A 10,973-nucleotide genomic window follows, 5' to 3' on the forward strand; every position below is an offset into this window, starting at 1 on the left:
CAGATTCCGGCCGGAGAATCCCTCCCTGGCTGGCTTTGCCTCATCCAAGTCCGCCTCCTCTTCCTCGGCCTCCCTCGATCTGCCTGCATCTGCTTCCCCTTCTCCACCAAACCCTAGCCGACGCGCAGAGCTCAGGGGGAGCATCTAGGCGGACTAGGTCAGAGCATCGGCAGCAGCGCTCCCATGGCGGCGCCCAAGCCCATCTGGGTGCGCCAGGCCGAGGAGGCCAAGCTCAAGTCCGAGGCCGAGACCGCCGCCGCCGCCAAGGCCGCCTTCGAAGCGACCTTCAAGGCGCTCGCCGCCGGGTCCGGCGACGACGACCAGGACCCCGACCCCGCCCCGCCTTCCCCGGACGAGCCAGCCTCCCCCGGCTCCGACGACGACGCCCCCGCCCCGCCCGGCCCGGTCGACCCGTCCAAGTGCTCCGCCGCGGGGCCCGGCATCGCTGGCGGCAACGCCGGCACGCCCGCCACCTTCACCGTCATCGCCAAGGACCGCCACAGCCGGAGGCTCACCGCCGGCGGCGCGCGCGTGCGCGTGCGCGTCTCCCCTGCCGCGGGGGTCGGCGGGGACGACCTCGACGGCGCCGTCAAGGACAACGGGGACGGATCCTACACGGTGACCTACGCCGTCCCCAAGCGCGGCAACTACATGGTCCATGTCGAGCTCGACGGCTCCCCCGTCATGGGGAACCCCTTCCCCGTCTTCTTCAGCGGCTCCACCGCCACAACCACGTCTGCTTTCCCCTCCGCACTTCCGTCCGTCAGCTCAGCCTACCCAAACATGGTCAACCAGACCATGCCCAACATGCCCAACTACACAGGCGCGCCCTCAAGTGCCTTCCCCAGCCTCCTCGGGGCTATGCCTGGTTCCTCCACTGTTTCCTCTGGTGTTGTCCTGCCGGGGGTTGGTGCCTCACTGGGAGAGATCTGCCGGGACTACATCAACGGGAGGTGCACAAAGTCGGACACTGACTGTAAGTTCACCCATCCGCCGCAGCAGCTGCTGATGACGTTGCTTGCCGCTACGTCGTCTGTCAGTGCACTTGGCAGCGCACCCATGGCACCATCTGCGGCTGCCATGGCAGCTGCTCAGGCCATCATGGCTGCCCAGGCACTGCAGGCGCATGCTGCCCAGGCTAAAGCTGCAGGAGAGGCTTCAGGTAATGATTCCTTCCGGACAAGTATTGATAATTTTTCTAGGTGATCCAATGTTGAACTAGGCACGGAAAAGGTAGGACGTTAATTGGTTTCGTTCATGGATTTATAGTGTTGTTGTAACAGAAATCATGCTTAGTATGTTGTATTGTTTATGTGCCAAATGCATTGGATGTCATTGGCTTGATGGCTCATTATTCTTATCATATTGCAAATTTAGACTAGTATCATTATTGCAGTATCCCAACTGTTGCTTAGTACTGCTATTGTCGCCTGATTTTCATTATTTCTCTATACATGTCATTCAATGAACATTTGGCAACTCTACCTAGCAAATTAAGTTGTGGGCTCTGCCAAACTGTTTGTTTTAGTTTAAGATGCTTACTGAATATTCCATTATCGTAATTTCCTCGAGTTCCAACTATTACAAGTATGCTACTCTAAATTGGGATATGCAATTAACAGTATCTTCCCATGTTGTCAGTATTGTTGCTCACTAGTTTATTGTATCCTTGTAGGTTCAAAGGATAAAGCTGCTGAAGCCGATGCCCTGAAGAAAATTGTTCAAATTAGCAACCTGAGTCCAATTCTTAGTGTGGATTATATCAGGCAGCTATTTGGGATATGTGGTAAGGTTGTTGATTGTACCATCACGGATTCAAAACATTTTGCCTATGTCGAGTACTCCAAACCTGAAGAAGCAACTACAGCATTGCAACTCAATAACAGGAATGTCGGTGGTCGTCCGTTGAATGTGGAGATGGCAAAATCTCTTCCTCCCAAAGCTAATAATAACTTGCCTATGATGATGCAACAAGCTGTTCAGTTGCAACAGATGCAATTCCAGCAGGCGCTATTAATGCAACAGACAATAGCAACCCAACAGGCTGCTGCACGTGCGGCCACTATGAAATTTGCCACTGAAGCAGCTGCAGCTAGGGCTGCTGAGATAAGCAGGAAGTTGAAGGCAGAGGGATTAGGAGGGGACAGCGTGGAAGAAAAGGATGCCAAAGGGAAGTCAAGGTATTCTTTTATTTTGCCTTCTTTTTACTCACATTTGATTCTACACTGTTTGAAGGTTACACTTCTACAGTTTTATTGAACTACAAATAAAATGCATCATTCTGGTTTTGGACGAACTCCTGGCGACTTGTAATATCTTGGTTACAGAATGATTGCATTGACATGATTCTAGTATACATTTAGATTTTGACATGGGATCAGAGCATTGATCAATTTTTTGTCCCTATAACTCCTATGCCTCTTTTCGATAATAGAGGTATGGATGAGCCTATTTGAAAACTCACGCTTTATTCTGATGAGTAAATTTCAAATCATGTGTTTTGTTGCTTGGCATGTAATTATATAAACCATGTATCTCTTTATGGTAGGCCACAAGTTGGGGTTAGTTAATGTGTCTCAACAGTTCATGAGTTATGGAAGTTAAAGGATGGATACCAAACCTTGTAAACAAAAATTTATATAGCACAGTTCATGAGTTATGGAAGTTAAAGGATGGATACCAAACCTTGTAAATAAAAATTTATATAGCAGTTGACTGGGGATAAACCTATGTACGAGTCTGATATGATTCACGTAAATTTGTTGGTTTCTTGTCTCATTCATTTATAATTTATGTAGCCCTGGTATTCTGGCATGTCCTCGTTGAATATAGCTTTGTGCTATAGAACAAGAGATCTCTTGGTTAGGAACTTGCAGCAGTATTCTTTTGTAGTTTTGGTTTGGCTGCATTATTTGATGAAAAATTTCCTGTTTTCCATTCTTGATGTATGTCAACTTCAGGGAAGAAAGCAACTGGTTGATTGCTTCCCTTCAAATTGTGTACTGATGCCTGACAAGTTTATTTGATTTACAGATCTCCGTCACCCCCTACTCGTAGATCAAAATCTCGGTCAAGATCACCTATTAAGTACCGTAGGAGCCGGCGATCCCGCTCATACTCTCCCCCAGTTAGACGCTCAAGGGACCACCAATCACGATCACCATCAAGATCTCGCCACTCAAAGTATGGTAGTGACCGATCACATAGGGATGATAGGGACAGGTATAGCAGGTCTGGAAGAAGAGAGAGTGACCGATCCCGTGATCATCATTCCTCTAGTTCAAGGAGAAACAGGAGCAGAAGTAAAAGTCCAAGGCATAAGAAAGCCTCCAGAGCTGATTCTCGGTCACCCAAGCAACAAAGAGAAGAAAGTATAAGTCCATCAAAATCAAGGTCAGCTCGGGCTGGTTCAAGATCACCACGACACCATAAAGGAAGCAAATCATCGCCAACTCGTGAACGCCATTCTCGCCGCAGTAGGCATTCAAGATCCAGATCTCCTGAGAGAAAGCATCGTCACAGTGATAAAAAGGACAGCAGAAGGTCCGAGGTTCAGGATGACAAAAGAAGATCTCATAGAGATAGAAGTAACAAAGATGAAAGGTCTGTAAAGGATGAAGTGGAAAGATCCCATAGAGGTAACAGAGATGACAAAGATGATAGGTCTGTAAAGGATGAAGCGGAAAGATCCCAAAGACGTAACAGAGGTGACAAAGATGAAAGGTCTGTAAAGGATGAAGCGGAAAGATCCCAAAGAGGTAACAGAGGTGACAAAGATGTAAGGTCTGTAAAGGATGAAGTGGAAAGATCCCAAAGAGGTAACAGTGGTGACAAAGATGAAAGGTCTGTAAAGGATGAAGCGGAAAGATCCTGTAGAGGTGACAAAGATGAACATTCTGTACAGGATCCAGTTGAAGATAGAAGGGCGGAATCGGCAGATACTTCTGCTGCTGCACATAAGAGGAGCTCAACAGTATCTGAAGATGAAATTCTGAACAATAATAGTAGCAACCATAAGAAATCTAGACGTGATGATGATTTGGAAGATGATGAAAGGAACGATGTGTGCTCTGCTGTAGCTGACATTAATGGGAAACATGGATCTGGAGTAGATGGCTCTTTAGGGGGCACTGGAGAATCTGCTATATGATAGCAACCAGTGTTTACTTGGTGGCTGCTGTTTCATCCAGTTGGCTGATCACAGTATCACTTGATTGATGATGATGCAGAATGCTGAACTGGTGTTTATTATCATCCTTTCTGATTTAGGAGTTTTATTTGCAGGGTATGAAGATCTTCGGAGAACTTTCGGAGTGTTCATCTGATGTATTAAAATGTATTCTTCATTAACTTGAGATTTGTTCCTTGGAGTGAACTTCTAAATGTAAAACTGGAGCTTGTAAGGTGATTTCATGCAGTGAGGTCAAAACCAACCATATATTTGTCATTTCAGGCTCATGGTTCCATGAAGGGTTGTTGGAGCTCATTTCTGGGATGTCGATTGAAGATACAACTATACAAGGGAGTACACACTTACTCAAGTAAAGTCCGTATACAAGACTACAAACAACTTACCTTCTAGGCTATGTTACTTTTGAAATGGAATGCTTTGGCTAGTGAAATGGTCAAATATGCTTTTCTGTGTACTGTAACACCTTCTGATACACTAATTTGCTCGAAGTACTGCCTTATATTTTCATCTGGTTATTATCATGTGTATCTTGTATCAGTAATGGTTTGAAAAGTTGGTTAAGCTTAACCAATATTTGAAAAAACACAGGGAATTGTGATGTAGGTTTTGTCTATCATCTTGTCTGCTGCATAAGTTTTCCTGTCTGCCTAGAATTGCTATGTCTATATGCCTTGGCATTCATTGCTTTTCGTTTGTTTGTTTCTTTTCCTCTTTTTCCTTTTGAGTGACAGGGTTCTGCCTCAGAAGCCAGTGTAAGTGACTGATGTGAGGCAATCGACCCTATTCGAGTTGTGCCTTGATAGCTCCAGAGATAAGCAGCATAACTTTGAACAATTGTGTTGCATTCCTTACACATTTCTATTATTCTTCACATTATTTCTGCTTCTTTAGTCAGTGTGCGAGTTTGCATCTGGATCTTCTGTAACTGGTGCTGTCATACTGGGAAACCCGTGCAGGTTTTTCAAAGGGGATTGGCATTGGCGTCTGTTTTGAGGGGAGTCAGTTCACTTTCAGAAGGTATGGGTTTGTGCTGTGGATGTAGTAATAAATAATGCTATTTTCTTGGTTAGAGACAGAGTAGCACTCTGAGCCCTCAATTGCCTACCTCTTAGTAGGTGTTTAGTGTTCAGCTTGAATCCTCAAACTTGCCTGTGATTCTGCATCTACCCTGTTTTTTTCCCATCCATTTATGGGGCTCCTGACAGTGTTTGCCAAATTCGCATTGGTAGTTTGATTTCATTTTAGGCCCTGTTTAGTTGCATCCAAAATTCCAAAACTTTACAAGATTCTCCGTCACATCGAATTTTTCAACGCATGCATGAAGTATTAAATCTATACGAAATAAAAAAATAATTACATAGTTTGCTTGTAAATCACGAGACGAATCTAATAAGTCTAATTAATCTATGACGGGACAATAATTACCAAATACAAACGAAAGTACTACAGTGTTTTACACCCTAAAATTTTTGCAACTAAACACGGCGTTAGTTCTTTTGATTTGGAGCCTGAACAATTTGGTGCTGTTTCCTTTTCGTTCTGCTCTGTTTGCTTTGCGCTCTCAGGGATAAAAGATTGTTTTGGGGGTGAACGAGGAGGTGGCATGTTCTCTCAGGAATTAAGATCGTGTTCTGCACCGTAGCTGCACGTGAGCCGAATGTGCTTGCTGCGGCTTGGGATAGAACCAAACTAAGTTGTCTGCCTTTAGAACCAATTTTGTTTTGTTCATAGCAAGTGTCAGAAATCAAAGTCCGTCTGCATAACATCATCTACGGATGAGGGGCACCTTTTCTCCTTCAGTTCCAAGGATGTCAAATGATTACATTGCCACTACAATTTGTGTCCCAAATGGAGCATGTCATTACAATAATCACGCGCTACTGTATGTGACAACGTCGCCGGCAATGACAACGACCTCGGGACTCGTGACACGCTGCCTTTTTCTCCTTTGAAAGCTGTAATGCACTAATGCGCAGTGGAGCACTAGTGCTCCGTGCATGAAGTTGGAGGGAAGCCGTCTCCACTCCCAGCCGTTCGATTTTCGATCCCATGAGAAAGCAATCCATGGGCATGCATTTTAAATCGAAATCACATACTTTCACTGTAGCGAAACAAGACGAATGTGACAAATGATGGTTGCGATGCGCCAACCATTTCACCAGCTGTTTTTTTAATAAAAAACACACATCTCACTACAATTTCCAATGCTTGCATAGGAAAACAAAGACGCCGTGGCCCGCATTCAAATTTCTTTTTCGAGGCGGCTGTACGAGAATCCTCACCTAACATATTCGAGTTCATATCAGATCTAGTCTATGCGAACATAAATTGTATAAATTGACATAATCAATGACGAAAGGAATCAAAGTCTAGAGAACATTTATATACTACTCCGTATACTCCATGTGTTGTATATGACACATCTTGGATGCAGCTCAACTGCAAAGTAACCACCCACCAGTTCCACAAATATGAAGTTAATTTATATAGAAAGTACCAGTAATTTGTTTTCTTTGTATATATCAATGTAACGACCCATAGACATTGTTTGGTTCATGTCTGCAATCTAATCCCTGGCCCGTTTCGATTTTAGAATGCTAGACCGCCACCGTGTCCCTACCGGCCTATGGAACTCTCATTCACATATTATACTTTTGAGTAAAGCAACCAACAAGTTTGAATTTCGAAAGGTATAATATCATTTTGAAGATTTAAATAAACTTTTTGATAATAGTATTGGGCTTATTGTTGCCTTCAAAAGTTAGTTTCAAGATAAATAGCACCATGTCTTTTAAATTCGTGCTTTGCAACCAGGACCTTCGGCTCGAGATTCAAAATCCTACTCTAAATAACGTAGTTGGTGCATGTCAAGGTCTAAATTCATCTTCTTGCCAGGCTTGCAAAATATCTCCATGTACCTGAATATACAAACATACATCGCATATTTTAAGCAGATGTGGCTTTGTGTGTGGTCAAAAATAATGGAAGCTGTAGTTAACAATCAATGACACGTACATAAACTATCTAGAAGGATGCCCTTTTGTTTCATGTGAATAACAGCATCGTGCTTCTTTATCTTGTGATAGCCGAATGTGCTATACTGAAGAAAAAATTATATATTGGCCAGCATGGCAGCATGATTGATGTTATTGTATATTAGTCGATTAGGTTTTGAGTGACCAAACAAACCGGATACTCCAAGAAACAATCATGACCCTTTTCACATGTTATAAAACTCACCTAAGAATATGATTAGAGTATATGCACATATAGTTAGTGCGAACTTTGAAAAAAGTGCATGTCTATGTTGTATTGTTGTGCTGTTTCGCACAAGCAGCCATACCAGACCGGACAACAAAATAACCTGCACCCCGTGAGCTGATCGACGGCAAAGAGCCATGATATATTGATACATCCCATCTGTAGAAAAATAATCATGTAATGTAATACATTGATGTACTAGTCTCTAATATAATATTTTGACAGGCGATTCTAGAAAATTATATTGTTTTGAATAAATATAATGATACCATATGAAAGTCTATCTAATGATTAATATAGTTATATCAGTTTTACATTCTCAATCAGTACAATCATTTACATACTGCTCATTTAGTACATTTTCTAAAAAAAATGATTTACATACAATTAGAGCGGAGTGTACGAGCAGTGTGCCAAATGCAAAAAACAAAAAATAAACACACTGGCCCATAGAAAACAGTACTCATTGACTTAATACGTTGATTTTAATTTTTTATGACAACTAGGAAAGACGCATTGTTTATTATTTGGTAGCTAGGATGAATGTCAAGTTGGCTTGACCTAGGTTACGTTGGTTCTACTTGTTAAGATATTGAGCCGGCATACTCCGGCTCAATAAGCAGACTAGCTAAGAGCATGGCTCTGCTGGGGTTGATTCTTCTTATTAAAATAAAATTCAAGACTTCTCATAAAATGAAAAAATAACCGCAGAACGTTTAAGAAAATGAAGAAAACATTATACATTTTTTTATTGCACCACCACAAGAAAAGGAAAAAAAGGTAACATAAAGATTGTGGCTAGTTTCCCGGACGGTGCTTATATTTACGGAATATTGAAAAAATTATCCTTATTTTACATGGAATTTGAAATTTCACATAAATCATTTTGTTGCAAATACTCACATGGAAATTGTGTTGGGAAAAAACACCCCACTGCACACATATTGAATAATTTCACCTATTTTCAGTGATTTAGTCCATGGTATGCCATGCTAGTCGAGTCAAGCATGTTCAAGTTCTTTGATTAGGGCTTATTCATCGCGTTTAGTGAATTTTTTTTTTCAAATTGCAAAAGTGGGTCCACCGATTTTTTAAGATATTTCTTTGGCGCTAATAGCTATAGCTGCGGAAGCCAACCCGGCACCCACCGAAGAAACCAAACCAGCCATCGCAAGCGAAGCGCAGCAAGGAAACCCCATGCCCCACCTCGCCGCCACTCCCCCCACTTCCTCCGCCGCCGCCGCGGCCCCCGCCGCCCTCCCCACTGGCGCCGGCGGCGTCGCGTTCGGCCACTGGCGGACCGTCCCGCGGCCGGTGGCGCTACGCCTGCGCCTGCGCGCGCGGGCCGCCCGGCGGGAGGGCGGCGGCGGTGTGCGCACAGAGGAGCTGGAGCAGGACACGATGCAGCGGACGTTCTACGACCTGCTCGGGATCTCGGCGGAGGGGAGCACCGACGAGGTCCGGGCGGCCTACAGGCGGCTGGCGCTCAAGTACCACCCGGACGTGTCCCCACCGGGCGCCGCGGCGGAGAACACCCGCCGCTTCATCGAGGTGCAGGAGGCCTACGAGACGCTCTCCGACCCGAGCCGCCGCGCCAGCTACGACCGTGCGCTCGCCCGCGGCGTCTGCCGCCTCGCCTTCTCCGGCTCCCGTTCCCATCGCGCCTACTACCACCACCACCAGGTGGTTCACTGCTCTCCTCGCTTGGCCCCTGATTGCATTGCATGCTACTTCGATTGCTATAGGATTAATCTCTTGGTCAGGATTACGATTGATTCGTGTCTGCTCTTCGGTTGAGGGTGCGACCTTATCACTTTAATTTTTAGACTCTGAATCGGAGAGGAAGCTACTGCCTACTGGCGATAAGCATGTGTTAAATTCTGCCTAATTTTCTACGCGGAGCGAATTTTCTGAAGTTTATGGAGCTTGATGTTCAGCAAAGGTCTCTCAGCCTGCGATTTGTTGGAATTCCAATCGAGGCTGGAGGGTGTTTGCAGAGTTCAGATCTTTGATCTGTATTCTGTACGTGATCGACTCGTCGGCTCTTCTGGTCGTAGGATCTGGATCCTTTTGGTGCTTGATCTGTTACTTGGAAAGCAGTTTAGTTGTTTCAGCTACATCAGTCCTTCATTTGGGTTCAAACATATGCATCATGAGTAAACTGCAACTTGTGCGAAGCTGTCAATCTAGGTGTCCCTGATTAATGAGTCTGTTAGTGCGTGACTTTCACATTGATGCTCATAGTTAATAAGCCCTGTTTGATGGAGCAATAGATATTGTAGGTAGGCTTTAGCTTGATTAAATCTTAAGTCTATGCAACTTTAAAACTTGTAAAACACATAATTTCCTTGACATGGCATGACGTTTATATGTGGATTCACATGGCATACATAAGAGGGCTGATTGATCAAGTATCCAATGACTAATGATCTTGTTGTGGGTCTTTAAGGAACATCTCTTGTGGTTTGCAACTCACTGTAAATTTTCGGCGTTTGAAGGCTCCCTTTAACTTTGCTGTGCTTCAAAGATTGGTGAATTCTGTATGCAGAAAATAAATAGAAACAAGGGGTGTCTGAAAATTCACCGCATTTTTACATAGTACAAATCATTTTCAATGAACAGAATTTCTCCCTGATGTGATAAACATATGAATAGGAATGGACAGGAATTTTTCCTAATACAAACAGTGCAAGTAGGGGATGGATAATGAGTGACTAGCAACATGCAGAAGAGTTTGGAGAAGTCGTTTTCATGTATGTCAGCATTAGTTTGTCTGGGAAACAGGTTGAAAGGATCAGCCTTACGTGTAAAACTGAGAATATCTTCCTATTCTGATGAAGTTGACAATATCCATTGCAACTGTCAGCCATTATTTGTTATTCCATTTCGAAGTTTCAACTCTCTGAAGCTCTGTTTCTATCCTCACTGATTTGTTGTCCATGTGGACCACAGGACCATGAAGAGAAATCTGGCTGGAGAAGATCTTGGGAAGACCAGGTTGCGGAACTGAAGAGGAGGAGCATGACGAAGGATTCAGACGAGAACCTGTCGTGGGGAGCTCGGATGCGGAGAAGAAGGGCCGAGGCATCATCGGCAGAATAGCTGTGATAGTAACCCTTCCAACGAACAATGGTCGTATCTAGCATCTGAACCAAAACCAATTATACTTTTGTGTAGGCGCGATTCGAAGGCTGTTGCCTGCGAGGTTTTGAGCTGTGTTTCAAAGATGAGCCTGCTGGAAAACCTGCAGCTGACCCCTTATCAGAATCGCTTAGTACCAGTAATGTAGCAGTAGTACTGTAGTAGATGTAGCAGTGGCATCTTCCAGGATTGAAAAAAAAAAACAGCAGCACCTGGAATTCCATGGCCCTGGTGGATATAGTTGAATCACTACCCGCCTGGCTGTATGTAGAAATTCCAACTATGTCACTCTTTTGGAGTCATGTACTGCCTGCTGCAATGTAAATGGTACCAACAGCAGCAATAACAAGTGAATAAGAAGCTAGTTTTTATTCCTATA

The 10,973-nt window shown here is 44.2% G+C and overlaps 2 protein-coding genes across 7 annotated transcripts; both read left to right on the forward strand.

Moving 5' to 3' along the window:
* The first annotated feature begins 42 nt into the window (after positions 1 to 42).
* LOC120676458 lies at positions 43 to 6,121 on the forward strand. Of its 6 annotated transcripts, XR_005675841.1 has the most exons (7): positions 184 to 1,162; positions 1,676 to 2,180; positions 3,034 to 4,336; positions 4,454 to 4,541; positions 4,924 to 4,944; positions 5,149 to 5,209; positions 5,758 to 6,121. XR_005675841.1 is itself a non-coding variant. In XM_039957726.1 (3 exons), exons 1-3 carry the CDS (start codon positions 184 to 186, stop codon positions 4,148 to 4,150), a joined length of 2,601 nt encoding a protein of 866 aa, XP_039813660.1. In that variant the 5' UTR covers positions 67 to 183; the 3' UTR covers positions 4,151 to 4,794. The 6 variants fall into 6 exon arrangements, 1 of the variants encoding a protein (XP_039813660.1); XR_005675839.1 differs by having other exon boundaries at positions 43 to 1,162; positions 4,924 to 5,209; XR_005675843.1 differs by lacking the exon at positions 4,924 to 4,944.
* A 2,462-nt stretch (positions 6,122 to 8,583) lies between these two features.
* Positions 8,584 to 10,973, forward strand: LOC120676530 (chaperone protein dnaJ 20, chloroplastic-like). Its single transcript, XM_039957859.1, has 2 exons — positions 8,584 to 9,136; positions 10,406 to 10,973. The coding sequence occupies exons 1-2, from the start codon at positions 8,651 to 8,653 to the stop codon at positions 10,553 to 10,555; spliced, it is 636 nt and encodes a 211-aa protein (XP_039813793.1). The 5' UTR covers positions 8,584 to 8,650; the 3' UTR covers positions 10,556 to 10,973.

The sequence above is a fragment of the Panicum virgatum genome, chromosome 5N, assembly GCF_016808335.1.
Source record: "Panicum virgatum strain AP13 chromosome 5N, P.virgatum_v5, whole genome shotgun sequence".
Classification (NCBI taxonomy): domain Eukaryota; kingdom Viridiplantae; phylum Streptophyta; class Magnoliopsida; order Poales; family Poaceae; genus Panicum; species Panicum virgatum.

Excerpts from the sequence above, each read along its gene's own strand:
- LOC120676530 (XM_039957859.1), top strand. The coding sequence starts at position 8,651 with ATGCCCCACCTCGCCGCCACTCCCCCCACTTCCTCCGCCGCCGCCGCG. Across the intron at positions 9,137-10,405 it reads CCTACTACCACCACCACCAG|GACCATGAAGAGAAATCTGG; the intron begins GTGGTTCACTGC and ends TGTGGACCACAG.
- LOC120676458 (XM_039957726.1), top strand. The coding sequence starts at position 184 with ATGGCGGCGCCCAAGCCCATCTGGGTGCGCCAGGCCGAGGAGGCCAAG. Across the intron at positions 1,163-1,675 it reads AGCTGCAGGAGAGGCTTCAG|GTTCAAAGGATAAAGCTGCT; the intron begins GTAATGATTCCT and ends GTATCCTTGTAG. Across the intron at positions 2,181-3,033 it reads GATGCCAAAGGGAAGTCAAG|ATCTCCGTCACCCCCTACTC; the intron begins GTATTCTTTTAT and ends TTTGATTTACAG.